The sequence below is a fragment of the Sminthopsis crassicaudata genome, chromosome 1, assembly GCF_048593235.1.
Source record: "Sminthopsis crassicaudata isolate SCR6 chromosome 1, ASM4859323v1, whole genome shotgun sequence".
Lineage (NCBI taxonomy): Eukaryota > Metazoa > Chordata > Mammalia > Dasyuromorphia > Dasyuridae > Sminthopsis > Sminthopsis crassicaudata.
In genome coordinates, this window is record NC_133617.1 from 629,445,838 (window position 1) to 629,469,164 (window position 23,327).

The 23,327-nt window shown below is 34.8% G+C and overlaps 1 protein-coding gene across 2 annotated transcripts in view; it reads right to left on the reverse strand.

The window, feature by feature from the left end:
* Window positions 1-380: 380 nt before the first annotated feature.
* KDM8 (lysine demethylase 8) overlaps window positions 381-23,327 on the reverse strand; it is a 35,118-nt gene continuing 12,171 nt past the window's right edge. For both annotated transcript variants that reach the window (XM_074282786.1, XM_074282787.1), the window contains 6 exons: window positions 22,364-22,530; window positions 11,670-11,802; window positions 8,594-8,638; window positions 2,514-2,663; window positions 657-749; window positions 381-570 (listed from right to left, as the gene is read on the reverse strand). In XM_074282786.1, the coding sequence (XP_074138887.1) occupies window positions 406-570; window positions 657-749; window positions 2,514-2,663; window positions 8,594-8,638; window positions 11,670-11,802; window positions 22,364-22,530 (753 nt within the window). In that variant the 3' untranslated portion in view covers window positions 381-405. The remainder of the gene's footprint in view (window positions 571-656; window positions 750-2,513; window positions 2,664-8,593; window positions 8,639-11,669; window positions 11,803-22,363; window positions 22,531-23,327) is intronic.

A 23,327-nucleotide genomic window follows, 5' to 3' on the forward strand; every position in this document is an offset into this window, starting at 1 on the left:
AAAAGTGTCTGTGGTGGCTGCAGGGGTCTCCAGCCACAACCACATAAGCTGAGGGATCCCCAACAGATATTTGTGCAGAGCTAGCCAGGAGATATTTGTACTTCACAGGGGTTAATCTTGGCCTGGGGGCTGCCTCAAGTCTTCTTGGTTTTTCACCAGTCTAGGTTCACCTCGAGGTGCAAATTTGTTCTATTTGTGGGAGAAATCAAGGGAGCTTGACATTTACCAACCTACTCAGTCATCTTCCCAGAATCCTCCCCCCCACTTTTTATAAATTTCAACCAATCTGTGATACTCAAAACACATGTAGTGCCTTTCTTGCAGTTCACTTTGGGATAGCAAAAAGGTCTATCATTCTTCCTTCATGAAAAGACAACATGTTTTTAATTACTCTTTTATTAATAGTTATGACCACCAGAAACTGACAGAGAAGCTGATATCCAGAGCTCGCACATAGTGCCAATACTTAACTGGAATAAACAGAATCTGCCCAGGATTCAAAATACATGATTGATATGAGGCCTTAATAAATTGGGGGAATTTACTTAAATTGGGATTTTCCACATCCACCTAAAAAATAAAATAAACCAGTTAGTTGTGTTATGATTATTGAAAGTAAAGTGACAACATTTAAAACTATAACACAAATATTTTACCTGACTTGTATTATGAAGAAGTTGTGTTTCATGTGGATATAAATGCTCTGATTCTTGTGGAGAGTACAACTGGATGTATTTCCTTCCAAGTACCTGAAAAGAGATTTTCCAGCTGTCAGTTGGTATTTTGGTTGTAGAAAGAATTTAATTTTAAGGTTATTAATAATGTTATTTGTGTAATGAGCAAACAGGATGTCCCCTCACTAAGTCAAAGTCTCACTAAATTGCTTAAGCTCTTTTAATGAAGGTAAACATATACAAATGAATTTAGCAGGATTTTTGCTAATTTGATACTATATATAACATATTAAGATAAAGAACCTTTTTCCAGACTTTATTTGGTTTGTCTAATAGCTTTGAAACAAAATATAATGTCATTCTTAAAAGTTCCAGTTAAAGATCTTAACTAAGAATTAAAATTGAATGGTGGGCAGTTCATAATCAACTTCAAATCTAATGAATGTTATGGGCATGACATGAAAAAAGTACATATAATACCAATGAGTTGTCTTCTTAACTATTTCAAATGTCACTAATTTGATACTAATACTTGTTACTAATTTAACTTGTTACATTGTATCTTTGAAATAAAGACCACAGGATTATGGAATTCACTCAAATTGGTAAAATGCATTTTATCATGAAATTTAGTTATGACTCACTTATCCTCATTTAATGAACACTTAATGGTACAAGGACCTAATTTAATATAGATAATTCTATGAGAATAAATGCCATTTATACAGAGCATGGCCTATTTACAACTATAAAAGAATGACAGGAGCAGCTAGATGGTGCAATAGATAAAACACTGGCTCTGGGGTCAAGATAGTCTTTTTTTTTTTTTTTTTTGGCTGAGGCAATTGGGGTTAAGTGACTTGTCCAAGGCCACACAGCCAGGAAGTGTTAAAGTGTCTGAGGCCAGATTTGGACTCAGGTCCTTCTGATTTCAGGGCTGGTGATCTATCCACTCCCCCCACCTACTCAAATGTGACCTTAGACTCTTGACACTTGCTAGCTGTATGATCCTGGGTAAGTCATTTAACTCCAAGTGTCAAAAGAAATGACAGCTACCTTAACTAATATTTTCTAGTGAAAATATAGATAACTTTGGTGCTTTTTTTATAATTTGAATTTTAAAAACTCACTGTAGTTTACATTTTCAATACTGTGCTTAATCAGACTAATTTAAGTAAATTTTGTTTCTGTAGGAACTTAAGTAACTTCCACAAAAATTCGTTAAAGTGCCTCTACTTTGTAAACTGTACCATGCTAGGTGCAGACTTAATACAAAATTAATTAGCATAGTCTTTGCCTTCAAAGAATTTATCGTCTAGCAGAATACAGTCTGGTAGGGGCACTTAGTAAAGGTCAATATTCTGTCTTGTTTCCTGAGAATTTTTGTACTTACAATATATAAGGTAGGACATATGCTATTTTCAACTTAAATGGTTTATTAGTGAGTCATTTATTGCTGAGTGAGTAAATTATTCCATGACCATTAGTTACCTAAGAGAGCAAATTTTTTTTAGGCCATTTAGGAAACAAACAGTAATTTACTAAATGTGGCAAATGTAGCCTATTGAATTATAAGAATTAATGTAACTTAAAAGTACTTAAATTATGGGGGAATAAATGATTTTGTGTATACAGAATATGGCCAATATGTAACTTAAGACCTCAGGGATAAACATTATAATATATAACCCAACTAGTAAAAACAGAATTCTGTGAATGTTATAGGCTCAAAAACCAACTATGAAGACTACACTGAAGAATGAAAATGAAGATTCTTTTAAATTAAATTTAAATTCTTTAAACTCATGACTTGATGATGATAATGATAACAGTACAAACCTGGGCTAAAAAATTCTGCTGTGGATCTTGGTGAAGAGGAGAGATAGTTCCTGCCGGACCAAACCAAGCATTAATAGTTATGTCTTCTTCTTCGCTATTACCTAAACAGCAGTAATCTGGTATACAAATATCTTCCTTCAATTCTGGAATCTGTCCCAGTCAAACCAATTACAAAAGATTATAGTCAGGTACTATATGGTAAAGACAAAAATCAGTTTCAATTATAAAAAATTAAAATAAAATTGAACCTAGATGATTCAAAATTAAAGGCTTTGCAAATAATATTACTTACCTATCTCAGGCTGTACAAAAGTATTTTCAGTGGGCTAATATAATCAAAATACCATAAATATGGCATGTAGGTGAGTTAATATCCATTTAAGATTTTCATTATCTCAAATTTGTTTTATTTTTCATAACCAGACTGCATTAATGTGGTGTTTTGCATTTAATTTCTTAGGTATATGGTTCTAAAAGAGATTTTTCTTTTTGGTACAAAACTAAAGCTTCCATAAAAATTTCATTAAGTTTAGTGGATGTTTCATGAGGCAATCTCGAATGTTAACCTTTGACAAATATGCTCAATTTTTAAACGAGACAAAAAACTAAGAACAAATCTATATTAATTTTCAGCCTCTTCCTAATCTGATTATCTAAAAACCATAACTAACTGACACAGTAATAACTGCTTTCCTGCCCGTCTTAGAGTTTTACTTTATCAATCATGAACTCACAAAAGGGAAATTTTCTGAATCAGACAATACTGAAGATATAAAAATGGGATGACTAAGGAGACCAAATTTGCTGTTTTGCTTACATTTTTTCTGGGTATAATAAATATATTCAGATACTTTTCTAGTCTGGATAATAGACCCCAATAGCATAAGTATATTCAGATTTACACTTGTATTTCTGCATAACACTATCCATTTCCTCCTTATTTTAAAATGGAAAATCAGCTTAAAAAGAGCTGTGGAAGAAGAAAGCAGTTCTCCAAAATATATTAAGTCATAACATCAAAAAATATTAGATGTTAGGTGAGATTTCAATAATTAAATTTACTTTGTTTTTCTGACATTTCTGATCACATAAGTGTCAGAAATGATTTAACCCTAGCACCACAGTGGTAAGAGGTTTATGTGAAAGTACAAGAGAAACTTCCCAGTATTTATGGCAATTCTAAGTTGCAGAACTTTTGGGTGTTAAAAAAGGATTTCTTCAACAGGAATTCCTTATATCAATTAAATCACAAGTATGGACCCCTCCCCCCCAAAAAAACTATTATTTTTCAAATACTTATTAATAAATAATCCATTATTTTAGAAGTCTTGACCATACTTGAGTGTCATTAAAGTTAATAGTTCCACTGATTTATTATAAGAATTTATTAGGCACTTAGATTCCTGGCACTATGCCACTGAGGATATTTTTTTAAAAAATCATTTTTCTGTTATTAAAGGGCTTATATTCTAATAGCTAATAAAAATAGGAGCTAACATTTATAGAGTGAGTCTTTACATATATAATACTATTTGACTGCAATAGGGGAGACAGCCATATACATTAATTGATTTGAAGATGGGAAAAAGAACATTAATGAAGTTGGGGGATGTGGGAAAGGTCTCTTACAGGTGACATTTCATTTCAATCTTATGGATGCCAAGGGATTCGAAGAAGTACAGGTGACGATGGAAGGCATCCTAGGCCTCGGGGACAGCTAACACAAAGGTGGAAAGAGAGGTGATAGAGCACCATGTGGGAGGAATAGTAACTAGACCCAGTAATGGTTACTTCCTGAACCTGGAGGAAACCCAGAACAAAGAGAGTTTCCTCCCACTCCATCACCACCTCCTGAGGACTTTCCCTACCATGTTCTGGCACCTTGTGCTTTCTGTTCTCCCACCGCCCTTTCAGCTCCCTTTTCAGTATTTCCATTTCCCATTAGATAGGAAGCTCTTGGAGGGCAGGGTCTAACTCTCCTATTTGGAGTAGAAACACTATCTGTCCATGGTGACATGGACGGAAGTAATATGTAGGAAAATTAGAAAGACGGGAAGGGGCCAGAAAGAGCTTTAAATACTTAAAAAGGAAAGGAATTTCCATTTTATCGTAACAGTCAGAAGGAACTATTGGAATTTGTTGAGTGGGGAGTATCAGTCTTACCTATAATTTTAGACAGGCCTTTGGCAGCTGCAGAGCATGGACTGGAATGCCTCACAGAGGGAGACCAATTAGGAGGCTTTTAAAAGGCCTAATTTGTGTGAATACAGAGAAGGAGATAAAAATGGGAAGTGTAGAGGTAGAAATAAGAGTTGGCAAAGGATTGGAAATGTGAGGTGTGTGAGAATGAGGAATCAAAAATGACACTGAGGTTTTGACTCTGGGTGACTGGAAGGATAGAGTACCTTTGACAATAAAGGCAAATATGGAAAAGTAAGCCAGCCAATTAGCATTTATTAAGTGCGGCTATGCCCCAGGTCCTGTGTTAAGCACTAGGGATACAAAGAAAAGCAAAAAAAAAAAAATGTCCCTGTTCTTGGAGGGCTCCCAATCTAGTGGAAAGGGAATGTTTGTGAGGAAAGAGAACAAGTTGTGTTTTGTATATGTTGGGTTTTGATACGCTTATGAGGCATATAGCTCAAAATGTTAATTTATTGATGGAAAGTCTTGATTGGTCTTGAAAGTAGGCAAAGCTGATAATAGTTTAGTAGAGAGTATTATTTATATATGAAGAGGGGAGGACAATAATAATTTGTTTTTATATTTTATAGTATTTATATTTTAGTTGCTTCTTTGTAAATAAAAGGCTGTTAAAGCCTAGTGAAAACAGCACTATAACTACAGCCAAAAAAATCAAGTCAAGTACTGGATTCTAATATCGATTTACTATTAGAATTTGAGCAAATCACCTAACTTTTCTAAGTTTCATTTTCATGGGCTCCCTAGTGTGGCTTGGCACAAAGTCCTTGGTCAAACTTATTTTCGCCTCTTTATAAAATGAGTACATCTGGACAATGTAGCTACCAAGTTAGGTGTGGAAAAATATCCATTTAAATCTAATACTTACTTCAGTATAGTAAGCCCAGGAATCAGAAGCTGCTGAGACAGCAGTAAAAGTAGAACTACTGTACTGCTACCAAAGAGTATAGCACATCTTAGGGGTAGGGTGGTAAATTGGAAAGAGCAATTCCATCTGAATTCAGTTTCTAAAATTCAATTGCAGCTATAGCTGAGCTATAGCAAAAGACAACAAACTAGGACTGGGAATACAAAGACAAAAATAAACAAGTCCTTTATTTCGAATAGCTCTATTTTATATTTAGACCATTAAGAGCCAGTATGGTGAGGTCTGGATTCAAATCCCAGTCCCTATACTTATTGGCTGAGCAAATTAATTATCCTCTCTGAGACTCTACTCAGATATAAAAACAGGAATAATATCATATTTGCTCTGCACAATTCATTATAGAGTGGCTGCAAGAATCACATGAGAAAATATACAGAATACAATTTGTAAAACTTTAAGGACTATTCTTCTTAATAGAATGTAAGCTTCCTCATGGCAGGGAATATCTCCTCATATTTATGTGTGAATTTCTCATATGTAAGAATATGTATATATGTGTATGTCTGTATATACTATATAATTTATATGTGAATATCATTTCTACATGATTATCTCATTTATCTTTATATTCCCAAGGCCAAGCATTTTAATAGTATCTAGCACATAGTAAGTATGTATGCACTTAATAAATAAAACTCAATAAAAATTATTGATCTGAACTATTTATTAGGAAACAAATCCTGGGTCTGTGATTTACTATGTCTGACCTTTGACAAATTTCTTAACCTATCTGGCTTATTCTTAGGATATTTCTCTGCACTCTGTATCCTACTGCTCTAGCATTGTTGATGCATTATTAAATAATGTCTCTCTCTTTCTTTTCTCTTCCTTCTCTCCTTCCTTTCTTCCCTCTCTCCCTCCTTTCTCTCTCTCTTTTTTCCTTTCTTTCTTTCTTTTTTTCTTCCTTCCTTTTTCTTTCTTTTCTTCCTTCCTTCCTTTCTTTCTCTCTCTCTCTTTTTAATGCCTAATGTTTTGCCAAGTTTTCCAGATTTAGTTTTAAGCATAACTAGTTTATTCCTTTTCTGCTCCTTTCTTTTTTTTTTTTTTTTAAGTTAAATCTTCCAATCAGACTTGGTATTTCTGTATTCATTCCATCTTTCTAGGATTCTAGATAATGCACGTATTTCCTTTTGGAATTTTATTCTAGTACTCCATGGTATTTCTTCATTGTGTTAGGTATTTCTTTTCTTACTCATTTCTGCCTACAGTCTCTCAATGAGTTTTTTATTTTGTTCTTCTGGTTAATCATTTGCAACAAGGTTTCCAATTTGAAGAGATGACTCTAAAAATTAATACTTCATTCAAACTCTCTTCTCTGAAACTACCTCATTCTTTTGGCATTTCAGGGAAATGTTTAGCACCATCAAGCTCAGCTTCATGCTAATCTGGCAAAGTTCAATTCTCTTCTACCCTTATATTAAACTTCCCGTTAGCCTGGAAATTAGCTGCATTCTTTTAAAAGGTCTGACTTTTATTTTATGTTTTTTAATAGAAAAATTAACCAGATGAGCTCTTATTTTTGTAACACTGGATTTATATACATCAAATACTAAATATCAATTGATTTATTTTCTAAGTCCACCATAGCCATACTCTGATAGCCTTGTTATGCCAAATTTTGATTTCTTGAAAGGTATGATCTATCAAGAGGAAAAATTTTGAATTTGGGTCTAATGATGAACTTTATGTATTTGAGGAGCATGCTTTCTCTGCTGAAGAAACATGAATGATTTTGGCTCTAGCAATTTATGAAGCAGTTTAATAAGAAATAAAGGAACTGCAATCTCTCTTGGTGGAAGATCTATCTACACAAACTAATCTCTGAACTACTGAAGAAAATATTTGCTAGGAAAATTTTGAAGTTGTGGCCCTTTCAGATGACGGAAACTATGTGGAATATGAATGAACATATAGATGTCTACTTTTTTTTTTTTTTTTTTTGCATGGACTCCTTTTTTGTAGTTAAACTATTAGTCTGACAAATTCCCAGAGTTTCCTAAAAAATTATCTTTAGAATATAGGGACAGTAGTATAATTTAGAAATTCCTCACTTGTAGATATGATGAATACAAAATTTGGGAATTAGGAAATCTTACTACTAGTTATGACTGCCATTCACTAGCTGTTCGACCTTGAAAAATAAGTTGCTTGCTCCGTCAGGAGTCTCATTTTGCAGATGAGGGGACTGGCTCAGCTAATATCAAAAGTCCTTTGTAGCTCATTTTGCATTTTCCAGTACATCCCTCATACAGATAAACTCTAAATGTCCCAGCTTGATTTAAGCTTTTCTCAACGCTACTTTCACCACGTTATATTCCTGTCCAAAAAAATCATTGGTTGCCTACTGCTTGCTAACTATAGCTCTTGTCCAAAAAGGTCTGTGATTATAGCATTAAAGTCAAGATTCATTCTTGTAAAATTCCAAGGCCTATATTATCTGGCCTATATACCCATGGTTCAAATCCTATTATTCCTCCTTTCATCAACTACATGAATACATTGAGCACATGTCTGTGGCTACCTTTTTGTTTTGTTTTGCACACTCTTCTGCTCATTGAAAATGCACTTCCTCCTCCATCTTTTTGAATCTAATTCTTCAGAACTCTAGTTCATGCTCTGCTCCAGAAAGCCATCCCCACCTACTCTATAGTAAGTTTTTCTTCCTTTGAACTTCAATGGTACTTGTCTGTTCCATTTGGAAGTTACCATATGATGTTTATTATTATTATTATTATTATTATTATTGCTTTTTAAAAATCAGACCTGTGATTTTATTCTTGTACCCTTGTGGGGAAACTTCCTTTAACAATACAGCTTATTAACTGCTCTGCAATTTAGAGAGTGAGCTATTATTCACTGAGAGGTTAAGTGATTTGCTCAGGCTTGCAAAGCCAGCTGAGTTTGAGAGTCAAGACTTGAATCCAGAAAGAACAAATATAATCCATATACTTACCTGATCAAATAGTTGGTGCTGAGCAAGGTATCCAATGTCATGCTGCTGTTTTTGAGAAGAACAAAGAGAGGCTGGTGAGGAATCAATTTGACTATATTATGTGTCACTTTGTGATCAAGCTACTATTTTAAAAACTATCAATTTGGACTATAACTTACTGTTCTGGGAACTAATATCCTTTACTGGGGGGCATGTTACAGGGGGTATATATTACAGCATACAGCTCTCCCAGTTAGATGGGTTAGCTCCTTGATGGAGTAAAGCCTAATGGCACTGTGTACTTTCTAATCAGCAGCTGCCATTCTTCAGTCTTCCCAATCAGTGCATTACATAAATGGCTATTTCATTTCAGTTCTAAGAAAACCCATTAGTTTGATAAAAATAATCATACTTAATTTCATGTCCCAAACTTAATATTAAGAAATATAACCAAGTTCACCCACTATATACCTCTGTGATATAATCAGAGATAGAATCACACATTTTGGACCATGATTGAATCTGGTAATTCTGCTATTTTTGTAACAAAAGTTAGTTATTTTAATATTCCTAAATGAACTTTCTTTTCTTTTTTTTTTTCCTTTCTTTTTTTTTTTTTTTTTTTTTTTTTTGGCCTGGGTGTTTTAAAATTAGCATTTGAGGGATCTAAAATTTGTGGGGGAAAAACATACAAGCTTACATTTACATATCACTTTAAAATTTACAAGGAATTTTTATTACACAGTAGGCCTATAAAACAGGCTTGTTCACATTTTAGAGATGAGGAAACGAATACATAGGTTAAATGACTCATTCAAGTTCATATAGTTAGTATCCAGGTTTTCTTGATATTACATTCAGTACTCTTTCTACCATATCAAACAATGTCTCTGCAGTATTGAAAGAGTAAATGGAGCATTGGGCTTAGAATCAGGAAGACTCATCTTCATGAGTTCAAATCCAACTTAAGACACTTATTAGCTGGCAAGTCATTTAAATCTGCTTGTCTTAGTTCCTCATCTGAAAAATGGGCTGTCACTCTAGTATCTTTCTTTCCCAAGAAAATCCTAAATGAAATTACAAGAAGTCAGATAGGACCCAAACAACAACAACAGATATAACATGACAGTCACTTGGAGTTGATGGTTTTGTTTGGAATATAAGTTTAAGATATGGAAACATTATAGAATATATCCTCAATACAAGTCCTGCTTAGATGCCTCATTATGGGATGATGATAGCTCTGGCTTTTGAAGTCTATGCTCATAGAGCACAAATCTGCTAAATTTTACCAAGTTGGAAAGGAGCTCAGTGACCACGCAAAAGTAGCTAAACACATATATAAAGGCCCTTTCTAAAACATACCCAAATGGTTATCTAGTCATTAGTTGCTTGAAGACTTCCAGTAAAAGGGAATTATTTGTTACTTTCCAAGGCAACCTTTTAATTTTTTGGATATCTCTATTAAGTTTTTCCTTATGTCAAATCTAAATATGCTTCTTTGCAACATCAACCCTTCATCCCTAGTTCTGCCCTTAAGGAGGCCTAGCAGAAGTAGAATAATCTTACTATACGTGACAGCCCTTTAATTACTTGAAGTCAGCTGTTGTGTTTCTCTAACATCATTTTTCTAGGCTAAAAATTCCTATGATTCCCTGACTAGGAGGGGGAAAAAGGTTTGACTGCTGCTTTTTACTCTTTACTTTTACATCCTATAAGTGAATCCATAAGGAAAACAACATTTATAAATCAGAATATATAAAATAAACATAAAGTAAGTTGAAGTAAATGTTACAGGGAATGGCAGTAGCCCAAGCTGGTCTCTCTGTATAAAAACAGCTAATTTAGGAAGGTGTCTCAATTGTAATACATTACTTCCTGCCAATTAAAATATAATCAATGTGTGTGTGTGTGTGTGTGTGTGTGTGTGTGTGTGTGTGTGTGTGTGTGTGTGTGTGTGAAAGAGAGAGAGAGAGAGAGAGAGAGAGAGAGAGAGTTATTCAATGCTCACCATATCTAACAATACTATTCATTTCTCAAAGAAGTATGTCTGTGGGACTTCTATGTAGAATACAAATTTTTGGCCCCTCTCATTCTTTACACTTGAAATTGTATTTTCTCCTATACTTTTCAACACTTATCCAATAAAGTCATTGAGTATGAAAGTATATGTTAATTTATTTTGAAGGGTTTTACTTTAAGATTTTTTTTTCCTACCTGTTCACCCTCTGAAATAATGATATGAGGTATAATTATTTTCATAGCCATCTATGAGCATAAAGTTATGAGCATACAAGATAACCAAATATTTCATGAAATGTCACTCATTGCTTTCAGGCACATAAATGTAAAATCAATGAGCTTTTTTATTTGCCTTTCCAAAGAGAACCTGTGAGCCATCTTTTCATTTAGCTGTAACTTCTTACTGTCTTCTGGTTTTCTTTATGAGAATGTAATGATTTATATAATTCCATGGATAAATATTTCATTTGTAATATAACAGAAGCTAAAATAATTTTATAGCCTAAAAATTATGGTTTTTAGTATTTGCTGCCTATTTTGGCTCTATTCTACCACTATTACTGTAGAAACAGAGAAGCCTGCATGGAATTGAAGACTATTTTGTATTTTTATTTGTACAATGTGTTGTGATGCCCAAAGATTTCATCACCATGTAATCAGTCTACTGGTTACAGTCATTTCCATATTAAGCTATGCTTATCTCTGGAAGGTAGGTACAATCTATTAAAGGGATCAAAAATGTTCTTATATGGTAGAACATTATTGAGTCTGTGCTCTATTGATAAAGTATCCAGAACTCAGAGTCAACTCAATGCCACAATGAAGTAAGTATAACAGTAGGAATTTGTGAAGGAATCAGGTCACATAGGTCCAAACACTTCCAAATTTTTCAGTTTCCATATCCTGGTAAAGCTGATTGCTTAACTCTAGTCTATCCCATTGAGAGTATGAAGTTGCCCGTGGCATTTATAGCCTTATTTCCATGAATTTCTTTAAATTCAGTGCATGAGAAGATTCGTCAAAAAAATAGTAATTTATCTTTTCAAAAGCACTTAAAGAAAAAAAAAGTACAAACCTCATTCACAATATATTTGCTGATAAATTCATTGACAGTCATGAGGCTTTGAGACCATTCTTCATCAGTGTACTTGGACCCTACTTCCACAGGAACAGTTCGACAGCCAGCTATTTCTTGAATATAATCCAAACTATTAGAAAGAAATGCATATGAGTTTGGAGTTTATTTGTTAAAAGTTTTTGGGCCTGCATCATCATCATCAGCTTAACAACTCTTTCTATCAATCCTTTTCCAGTGCTTTCAATATTCTACAGTGTTCCCTCAACACAAATATCAATGAAAATATAATACAAATCAAAAGGCTGAATTTATTCATCTTTCTTTAAACCTGCTGCAAAATTTCCACTAGGATCAATGCAATATTATTTTGATTGGATATGCAAATATTTGCACAGTTTTGTTCAGTTTCCTGGTTTCTTTCCATGTCATTTTCAATCTTGATAAAAGAGATTGGGGAAATGTAAACTCAAGGTATAAATACAGCAAAGGTTATGATAACTGAGACATTTATTAGTCTAAGGAAATTTTTATTATCTACAGCTCAAGGATATTTACCCTCTCAACTAGGGGAAGAGTACTGTTTCTCAGATCTCAGCATATCTTTTTTTTTTTCTTCAGGAATGCATATACTTTAGCTGCCACAAAACTTTTAATGTCTCGATAATGACAATGATGAGACATCATACCAAAATCTGTGGGATGCAGCTAAAGCAGTAATAAGGGGAAATTTTATATATTTAGAGGCTTATTTGAAGAAAATAGAGAAAGAGAAGATTAACGAATTGGGCTTGCAACTTAAAAGGCTAGAAAAAGACCAAATTAAAAACCCCCAACCAAAAATTAAACTTGAAATACAAAAATTAAAAGGAGAAATCAATAAAATTGAAAGTAAAAAAACTATTGAATTAATAAATAAAACCAAGAGTTGGTTTTATGAAAAAGCCAATAAAATAGATAAACCTTTGGTAAATCTGATCAGAAAAAAGAAAGAGGAAAATCAAATTGTCAGTCTTACAAATGAAAAGGGGGATCTTTCCACCAATGAAGAGGAAATTAAAGAAATAATAAGGAGTTACTTTGCCCAACTTTATGCCAATAAATTTGATAACTTAAGTGAAATGGATGACTTCCTCCAAAAATATAGGCTTCCTAGATTAACAGAGGAGGAAATAAATTGCTTAAATAGTCCCATTTCAGAAAAAGAAATAGAACAAGCTATTAATCAACTCCCCAGGAAAAAATCCCCTGGACCAGATGGATTTAGATGTGAATTCTACCAAACATTTAAAGAACAATTAGCCCCAATGCTATATAAACTATTTGAAAAAATAGGGAATGAAGGAGTCCTACCAAACTCCTTTTATGACACAGACATGGTACTGATACCTAAACCAGGTCGATCGAAAACTGAGAAAGAAAATTATAGACCAATTTCCTTAATGAATATTGATGCTAAAATCTTAAGATATTAGCAAAAAGACTTCAGAAAATCATCCCTAGGATAATACACTATGATCAAGTAGGATTCATACCAGGAATGCAGGGCTGGTTTAATATTAGGAAAACTATTAGTATAATTGACCATATTAATAATCAAATTAATAAAAACTATATGATCATCTCAATAGATGCAGAAAAAGCATTTGACAAAATCCAACATCCATTCCTACTAAAAACTCTTGAGAGTATAGGAATAAATGGATTATTCCTTAGAATAATCAGGAGCATATATTTAAGACCTTCAGTAAGCATAATATGCAATAGGAATAAACTGCAACCTTTCCCAGTAAGATCAGGAGTGAAACAAGGTTGCCCACTATCACCATTACTATTCAATATAGTACTAGAAACGCTAGCCTCGGCAATAAGAGCCGAGAAAGAGATTCAAGGAATTAGAGTAGGAAATGAGGAAATCAAACTATCACTCTTTGCATATGACATGATGGTATACTTAGAGAACCCCAAAGACTCTGCTAAAAAGTTATTAGAAATAATTCAGAATTTTAGCAAAGTGGCAGGATACAAAATAAATCCACATAAATCCTCAGCATTTTTATATATCACCAACAAAATGCAACAGCAAGAGATACAAAGAGAAATTCCATTCCAAACAAATGTTGAGAGTATAAAGTATTTGGGAATCCATCTACCAAAGAATAGTCAAGAATTATATGAGAAAAATTACAAAACACTTGCCACAAAAATAAAGTCAGATTTAAATAATTGGAAAGACATTAAGTGCTCTTGGATAGGCCGAGCGAATATAATAAAGATGACAATACTCCCCAAACTAATCTATTTATTTAGTGCTAAACCAATCAGACTCCCAAGAAACTATTTTAATGACCTAGAAAAAATAACAACAAAATTCATATGGAAGAATAAAAGGTCGAGAATTGCAAGGGAACTAATGAAAAAAAAGTCAGAGGAAGGTGGTCTAAGTGTACCTGATCTAAAGCTATATTATATAGCAGCAGTCACCAAAACCATTTGGTATTGGCTAAGAAATAGAACGGTAGATCAGTGGAACAGATTAGATACAAAGGACAAAAAAGGGTACATCTATAGCAATCTAATCTTTGACAAACCCAAAGATACCAACATTGGGACAAAAATTCATTATTCGGAAGAAACTGTTGGGAAAACTGGAAATTAGTATGGCAGAAATTAGATATGGATCCACACTTAACACCATATACCAAGATAAGATCAAAATGGGTCCATGATTTAGGCATAAAGAGGGAGATAATAAATAGATTAGAGGAACAGGGAATAGTCTACCTCTCAGACCTGTGGAGGAGGAAGGAATTTATGACCAGAGGAGAATTAGAGATCATTATTGATCACAAAATAGAAGATTTTGATTACATCAAACTAAAAAGTTTCTGTACAAACAATACTAATGCAAACAAGATTAGAAGGGAAGTAACAAATTGGGAAAATATTTTTAAAAGGAAAGGTTCTGACAAAGATCTCATTTCCAAAATATATAGAGAACTGACCCTGATTTATAGGAAACCAAACCATTCTCCAATTGATAAATGGTCAAAGGATATGAACAGACAATTCTCAGATGATGAAATTGAAACTATTTCCACTCATATGAAAGAGTGTTCCAAATCACTATTGATCAGAGAAATGCAAATTAAGACAACTCTGAGATACCACTATACACCTGTCAGATTGGCTAAGATGACAGGAACAAATGATGAATGTTGGAGGGGAGGTGGGAAAACTGGGACACTGATACATTGTTGGTGGAGTTGTGAACGAATCCAACCATTCTGGAGAGCAATTTGGAACTATGCCCAAAAAGTTGTCAAACTGTGCATACCCTTTGACCCAGCCATACTACTACTGGGCTTATATCCCAAAGAGATACTAAAGAAGGGAAAGGGACCTGTACGTGCAAAAATGTTTGTGGCAGCTCTTTTTGTAGTGGTTAGAAACTGGAAGATGAATGGATGTCCATCAGTTGGAGAATGGTTGGGTAAATTATGGTATATGAAGGTTATGGAATATTATTGTTCTGTAAGAAATGATCAGCAGGAGGAATACAGAGAGGCTTGGAGAGACTTACATCAACTGATGCTGAGTGAAATGAACAGAACCAGAAGATCGCTGTACACTTCAATGCTGTATGAAGATGTATTCTGATGGAAGTGGAAATCTTCAAAATAAAGAAGATCCAACTCACTTCCAGTTGATCAATGATGGACAGAAATAACTACACCCAGAGAAGGAACACTGGGAAGTGAATGTAAATTGTTAGCACTGCTGTCTGTCTGCCCAGGTTACTTATACCTTCGGAAGCTAATAATTAATGTGCAACAAGAAAATGGTATTTATACACATATATTGTATCTAGGTTATATTGTAACACATGTAAAATGTAGAATTAGAGAAATGGGAAAGGCTTCCTATAGAAGTTAGGATTTAAGCTAGGATTTGTGGGAAGGTAGGAGGCAGAGAGAGAAGGTAGAAGAGCATTGTATAGACAGGGGGACAGCCAGGGAAAAAGTTGGGTGTTGAGAGATGGAATATCATTTATATAAGGAATATCAAGGAGGCCCATGTCACTGAATCAGAGGTTTTGTGTGTGTATGTGTGTAAAGTGTAATAAGATAGAGAAGATGGTAGGGAGGCAAGTGATAAAAAGTTTTGAACACCAAAAGGAAGATTTAATATTTGATCCTGGAAATAATGGGGAACCACTGAACTTTACTGAGTAGTGGAGTGACATGGTCAGCTCTTTTTAGGAAGGTTAATTTTGACAGCTGAGTGAAGGATGGACTGGAGGAAGAGAGATTTATGGTATGCAGATTACTTAATATTCCCACTGTGAGGTAATGAGGGTCTGTACCAGAATGATACCAGATAGCTAGGAAACCAAAATGATAGAGCACTGGGCCGGGTCTTCCCTGAGTTCAAATCGGGCTTCAGATTACTATTACCTATGGGACCCTGGGCAAGTCCCTTAACTCTATTTGCCTTAGTTTCTCATTAGTAAAAAATGAGCAAGAGAAGAAAAAATGGCAAGCTATTCTGGAATCTTTGCCCAGAAAACCCAAAATGAGGCTTTGAAGAGTCGGACATGACTGCAAGGGTTAACAATAACTACACCACCAAGGTGGTAGCAGTGGCAGAAAGGAGAAGAAGAAATATATAAAAGTAAAATGGGAATAATAATACCACTTATTGGGTTGTTATGAAGATCAAATGAGATATTTATTAAGTGGCTTGACCACAGTGTAGGCACTATACCTAGATGTTAATTGTTGTTATTATAACCATATTATTGTTAAAGATTATGAAGGTAAAATCAACAAGCCTTGGAGGGGGTTGAGAATGACACTTCGGTTGCAAGCCTAGGGGACTGAGAGGATAGTGGTACCCTCCCTAGAAAGAGGGAAGTTAGGAAGAGGGGAGGGATTAGGGAAAGATAATGAGTTCCATTTTGGATATGTTAAATTTAAGATATCTATAAGACACTTAGAGATATCCAAAAGACAATGAAGATGTGAAACTGCAGGTCTGAAGAGAATCCAGTCTGGATAAGAAGATATGAGAGTCATCAACATAGAGATAATAATTACGGGAGCTGATGGCATCACATAGGGAAGTGGAATAGAAGGGAAAAAAGAGAGGTCCCAGGACAGAGTCCTGGGGGGATACCCAGTTAGGAGATCTGCCCATAATGGAGCCGGAAAAAGCCCAAGAGGAAGGGAGGAGAACCAAGGGTTAGAAATGTCATGAAACCTGGAGAGAAGAAAGTATCAAAAATCAGAGACTGGACATGGATCAACAGTGTCAAAAACCACAGAACCAAGAAGGATGGTGGCTGAAAAAATATCCAATAGACTGGGCAATTAAGAGGTCACAAATAACTGCTGAGAGCTGATGACAGAGGCCACACGATAAACAATTAAGAGGAAAGGGAGAGGGAAGTATGTGGAAATGTCAATTGGAGGTGGCTTTCTCAAGGGCATTTAGCCACAAAAGGAAGAAGACACGGGATGAAGGGATGAAAGCTAGCAGAGAGGGATAAATTAGGCAAGGGTTTTTTGCAGGGTGGGGAAAACATGGGCATGTTTGTAAGTAATAAGGACGTAGCCAGTAGACAGGGAGGGAAAGGATAAGTGAGAAAGTGGGAGGTGGGTGTGGTCAACTCCATGTCACAGCTGAGGAACGTGGAGAAAGGATTTGTGACTTTTTCTGGATCACACACCAGCAAACATGTAAGGCAGGATCCAAATGCAGGCCTTCCTGACTCCAAGTCCAGTGTCCCATCCACTGAGCCACTTTTCTGCCTCGTCCCTTAGAAGAGGAGCAGACAAATTTGGAACTATGCCCAAAAAGTTATCAAACTGTGCATACCCTTTGACCCAGCCATACTACTACTGGGCTTATATCCCAAAGAGATACTAAAGAAGGGAAAGGGACCTGTACGTGCAAAAATGTTTGTGGCAGCTCTTTTTGTAGTGGTTAGAAACTGGAAGATGAATGGATGTCCATCAGTTGGAGAATGGTTGGGTAAATTATGGTATATGAAGGTTATGGAATATTATTGCTCTGTAAGAAATGACCAGCAGGAGGAATACAGAGAGGCTTGGAGAGACTTACATCAACTGATGCTGAGTGAAATGAGCAGAACCAGAAGATCGCTGTACACTTCAATGCTGTATGAAGATGTATTCTGATGGAAGTGGATATCTTCAAAATAAAGAAGATCCAACTCACTTCCAGTTGATCAATGATGGACAGAAATAACTACACCCAGAGAAGGAACACTGGGAAGTGAATGTAAATTGTTAGCACTACTGTCTCTCTACCCAGGTTACTTATACCTTCGGAATCTAATACTTAATGTGCAACAAGAAAATGGTATTTACACACATATATTGTATCTAGGTTTTATTGTAACACATGTAAAATGTATGGGATTGCCTGTCATCGGGGGGAGGGAGTGGAGGGAGGGGGGAGATAATTTGGAAAAATGAATACAAGGGATAATATTATAAAAAAAATTACTCATGCATATATACTGTGAAAAAAATTCTAAATAAAATTAAAAAAAAAAAGAAGAGGAGCAGACATTTAGCACTGGAGTTAGGGAAGCTACATAATGCAGATTCACAAGTTGGGGGCTCTCCCTCTAACTACTGGGAGGATGGAGCTAGATGGCAACAGTGGAGAATCCCAGGTCATCACGAGTTCCTAGATTTAGTCTTCTGGAAAGAAGAGGGGCAAGCACATAACTCTGGAGCTGGAGGAGCAGTGTTGGATTAAGTCAGGGTGTGGGAGAAGCAAATCAGGATCTCTTCTATTAATTAGATCAGCTAGCTATTCAGACTGTGAAACCCCAATGGGAAGCAGAGAATGCTGTCTGTCTAGCAGCTGCAAATTCCTTCTGAAGAGCTAGGATTGTAGGTGTGGAAGATGGCATTTGTCCCCCAGTGGGACAGGAAACTCAGGTATAGTGGGGAGGGAGGATGCCTTTGGTACCCCAGTACAAAATTCCCTTTTTTTTGGAAATCTCCAGAAACACACAACAACCTCCAGTTTGTTTCTATTCTAAAAGAAGTCCAAATCACATGATTCTCAAGAACTGCACAGGTTTCCAGGTTGAGGTAGTTGGGAAAGGGGGAGATGGCCCACTAGAAGAGGAAAAAAAATAACAGCCATAATGAATCTTTTCCTGTCAGTGAAAATAAAATGAATCTCATTTTTTGTGATATTATTTGATGCTGTGTCTAGCACCTACAAATTCATTTCTTGAAGTGTTCATAATATACAGTCATGAAGTTTCTATGTAGTCTATAAATCTTTAGCTTTTGTCACTCCTTCCTAAACCATGCTTTCCTATATATTTCTCACTAACCTCAATTTTTCTAATCTTTGTGTTGAAGCAATAACTTTTGTGGTCATATAAGTATATATTGATTTAATTTGGAGAGCCTTATAGGGTTTTTCACATAATTTTTTTTCTTCTATTCTTTACAATAATGTCAATATGTAAGGTATAATTATTTTTATGGTAGTCTCCTTGCGAATACTTATCATGAGTACTGAAAGATGAGATGATCAATATCCCCTGAAAAAAATGTTTCCTGTTGCCTTTGGGTATAAGACAAATTCAATGCCAGCAACTTCTTTTTTTTTGCTCCCCCAAAGACTATCTATAAGCCTTCTTCTAGTTAGTTGCAACTTATTTGTTTTTATAAAAAGTGTAAGATTTGGGTCCTCTATGGGTCCTCTACTAGTATGACCACTCTTTGGTCATTGGACAAGAATCTCCCATTTAGCATATCTAATTAATGTTTACAGATGGTCTAAAAAATGATTCTTACCACTCTGTCACTTTCCTTGCTACTCTGCTGATGTCAATGCAGAAAGAAGGCCACAGGGGACTGAGAATCATTTTATATCTTTCTTTGTTCCATGAGTTTCCATGGCCAAAGAACTCACCACCAATTGGTCAGTTTACAGCTAATAAAATTCTTTTTTTTTTTTTTTTTTTTTTTTACTTTATTTTTTTTTATTATATATATATATATTTTATAATATTATCCCTTGTATTCATTTTTCCAAATTATCCCCCCCTCCCTCTATTCCCTCCCCCCGACGACAGGCAATACCATACATTTTACATGTGTTACAATATAGTCTAAGTACAATACATGTGTGTGAATATCATTTTCTTGTTGCACAATAAACATTAGATTCCGAAGGTACATGCAACCTGGGCAGACAGATATTAGTGCTAACAATTTACATTCCCCTCCTAGTGTTTCTTCTCTGGGTGTAGCTACCTCTGTCCATCATTGATCAACTGGAAGTGAGTTGGCTCTTCTTTATGTTGAAGATTTCCACTTCCATCAGAATACATCCTCATACAGTATTGTTGTTGAAGTGTACAGTGATCTTCTGGTTCTGCTCATTTCACTCAGCATCAGTTGATGTAAGTCTCTCCAAGCATCTCTGTATTCCTCCTGCTGGTCATTTCTTACCGAGCAATAATATTCCATAACCTTCATATACCACAATTTACCCAACCATTCTCCAACTGATGGACATCCATTCATCTTCCAGTTTCTAGCTACAATAAAAAGAGCTGCCACAAACATTTTGGCACATATATGTTTCTTTCCGCTCTTTAATATTTCTTTGGGATATAATCCCAGTAGTAGCGCTGCTGGGTCAAAGGGTATACACAGTTTGATAACTTTTTGGGCATAATTCCAGATTGCTCTCCAGAATGGCTGGATTCTTTCACAACTCCACCAGCAATGTATTAGTGTCCCAATTTCCCCACATCCCCTCCAACATTTGTCATTATTTGTTCCTGTCATCTTAGCCAATCTGACAGGTGTGTAGTGGTATCTCAGAGTGGTCTTAATTTGCATTTCTCTGATCAGTAGTGATTTGGAACACTCTTTCATGTGAGTGGATATAGTTTCAATTTCTTCCTCTGAGAATTGTCTGTTCATATCCTTTGACCATTTATTAATTGGAGAATGGTTCGGTTTCTTATAAATTATGGTCAGTTCTCTATATATTTTGGAAATGAGACCTTTGTCAGAACCTTTGTTTTTAAAAATATTTTCCCAATTTGTTACTTCCCTTCTAATCTTGTTTGCATTAGTATTATTTGTACAGAAACTTTTTAGTTTGATGTAATCAAAATCTTCTATTTTGTGATCAATAATGATCTCTAGTTCTACTCTGGTCATAAATTCCTTCCTCCTCCACAAGTCTGAGAGGTAGATTATCCTCTGTTCCTCTAATCTATTTATTATCTCCCTCTTTATGCCTAAATCATGGACCCATTTTGATCTTATCTTGGTATATGGTGTTAAGTGTGGATCCATATCTAATTTCTGCCATACTAATTTCCAGTTTTCCCAACAGTTTTTTCCGAATAATGAATTTTTATCCCTAATGTTGGAATCTTTGGGTTTGTCAAAGATTAGATTGCTATAGATGTACCCTTTTTTGTCCTTTGTATCTAATCTGTTCCACTGATCTACCGGTCTATTTCTTAGCCAATACCAAATGGTTTTGGTGACTGCTGCTATATAATATAGCTTTAGATCAGGTACACTTAGACCACCTTCCTCTGAGTTTTTTTTCATTAGTTCCCTTGCAATTCTTGACCTTTTATTCTTCCATATGAATTTTGTTGTTATTTTTTCTAGGTCATTAAAATAGTTTCTTGGGAGTTTGATTGGTATAGCACTAAATAAATAGATTAGTTTGGGGAGTATTGTCATCTTTATTATATTCGCTCGGCCTATCCAAGAGCACTGAATGTCTTTCCAATTATTTAAATCTGATTTTATTTTTGTGGCAAGTGTTTTGTAATTTTTCTCATATAATTCCTGACTTTTCTTTGGTAGATGGATTCCCAAATATTTTATACTCTCAACATTTGTTTGGAATGGAATTTCTCTTTGTATCTCTTGCTGTTGCATTTTGTTAGTGATATATAAAAATGCCGAGGATTTATGTGGATTATTTTGTATCCTGCCACTTTGCTGAAATTTTGAATTATTTCTAGTAGCTTTTTAGCAGAGTCTTTGGGGTTCTCTAAGTATACCATCATGTCATCTGCAAAAAGTGATAGTTTAATTTCCTCATTTCCTACTCTAATTCCTTGAATCAGCTAATAAAATTCTTGACAATTAGATAAGCTGGTCCTCAGAAAGTAGATTTAGTCTGTTGCTAAACATTCTGGGGTGATAATTTTTTCTATTGTATAATAAAGCCCCTCATAATCATGATAATAATAATAACTCACATTTCTATGCTGTTTTAAAGTTGACAAGCCAGTTTCCTCATAATAATTCTGGAGAAGAACTATTAACTATTTTACAGATGAGGAAACTGAAGCCCAGAGCAGTAAGTGCTAATGAGTCTGAATTAGTATAAAAGATCCCTAAGACCTAAGCACAGTCACAAGAAATATTTCTATGAGAAGGAAAAAAAAAAGTTTAGAATAATCTTCCAGTCTTTGTTACAGAATAAGAGAACCAAATGATTTTTAAAATCATAAATAGAAATTCTTAGAATCAGTGGTAACTTGTTTATTGAGTCTTGGGATTTAGATTTATAGCATAAGGATTCATCAATCTACTGGGGAGGCACAAAATGGCAAAAATGACATCAACTTATGTACTTTTACTACTTACCTCCATTTTTTCATGCATGGCCAGTGGTTAGCAATCCCCTCCAAAATAACAGGCTTTTGTGGAATCAAATAATTTTTCCTAAAAAACTCAAGTGAGGGGCATTGTAATCGTGGGACTGCAGTTTCTAATTTCACAGCTGGAGTCAATGCAGGGTCACTCTTCGTTTTCTGTATATAAAAATAGAATCTGAGTCACAACCATCTGTATTTACATATAATTAACACAAACTCATGAAAGTACCTATTTTCTAGCAATGGAGGGAACAAAAAGGTAATTTCTAAGGAAAATCACTATAAAAACATATAAAATTCCCAAGAAATACCTATTTCAGATATCCTGTACTTCTTTCCAAAGGTAAAAGATATATAAACAATATTCAGAGTCAAGAGTTCACTAAAAAGGATGGATTTTCCCCTACAATACGTATCCTTTATTTGGATAGTTCAGTTTCTTTCCATCAGGCTCAAGTTCTCTGCTTATGTTTCTGTTTATAATACCTTCTCATGTCCTTTCTGCCTTCCTATAGGACTTAGAATTAGAAAGAGGTCTTTAAGATTCCTTCATTTTACATACATAATCACTGAAGCCTGGAAAAGTTAAAGAGCCCAAAGTCACAAAGGTAAATAGAGGCAGGATTTGAACCATTTCTGATAAGCAGCTAAGTGGCTCAGTAAATAGAGCTGTAGTCCTGAAGACCTGTGTTAAAATCCTTTTTAATTTTAAATCAATTGATTAATTTTTATCTTACCTTGATTTTTGAATATATTTCTCCACAATTCTCCTTCCTAGAAATTCATCCTTTATAATAAAGATTTAAATGGAAAACAGGGAAAATAGCAGATCATAAGAGAATCATTTGGTTCTCTTATTCTATAATATAGGCTGCAAGATTATTCTAAACTTTTTTTCTCTTCTTATAGAAATATTTCTTGTGGGTGTGCTTACATTTTAGGTCTCTTTTATA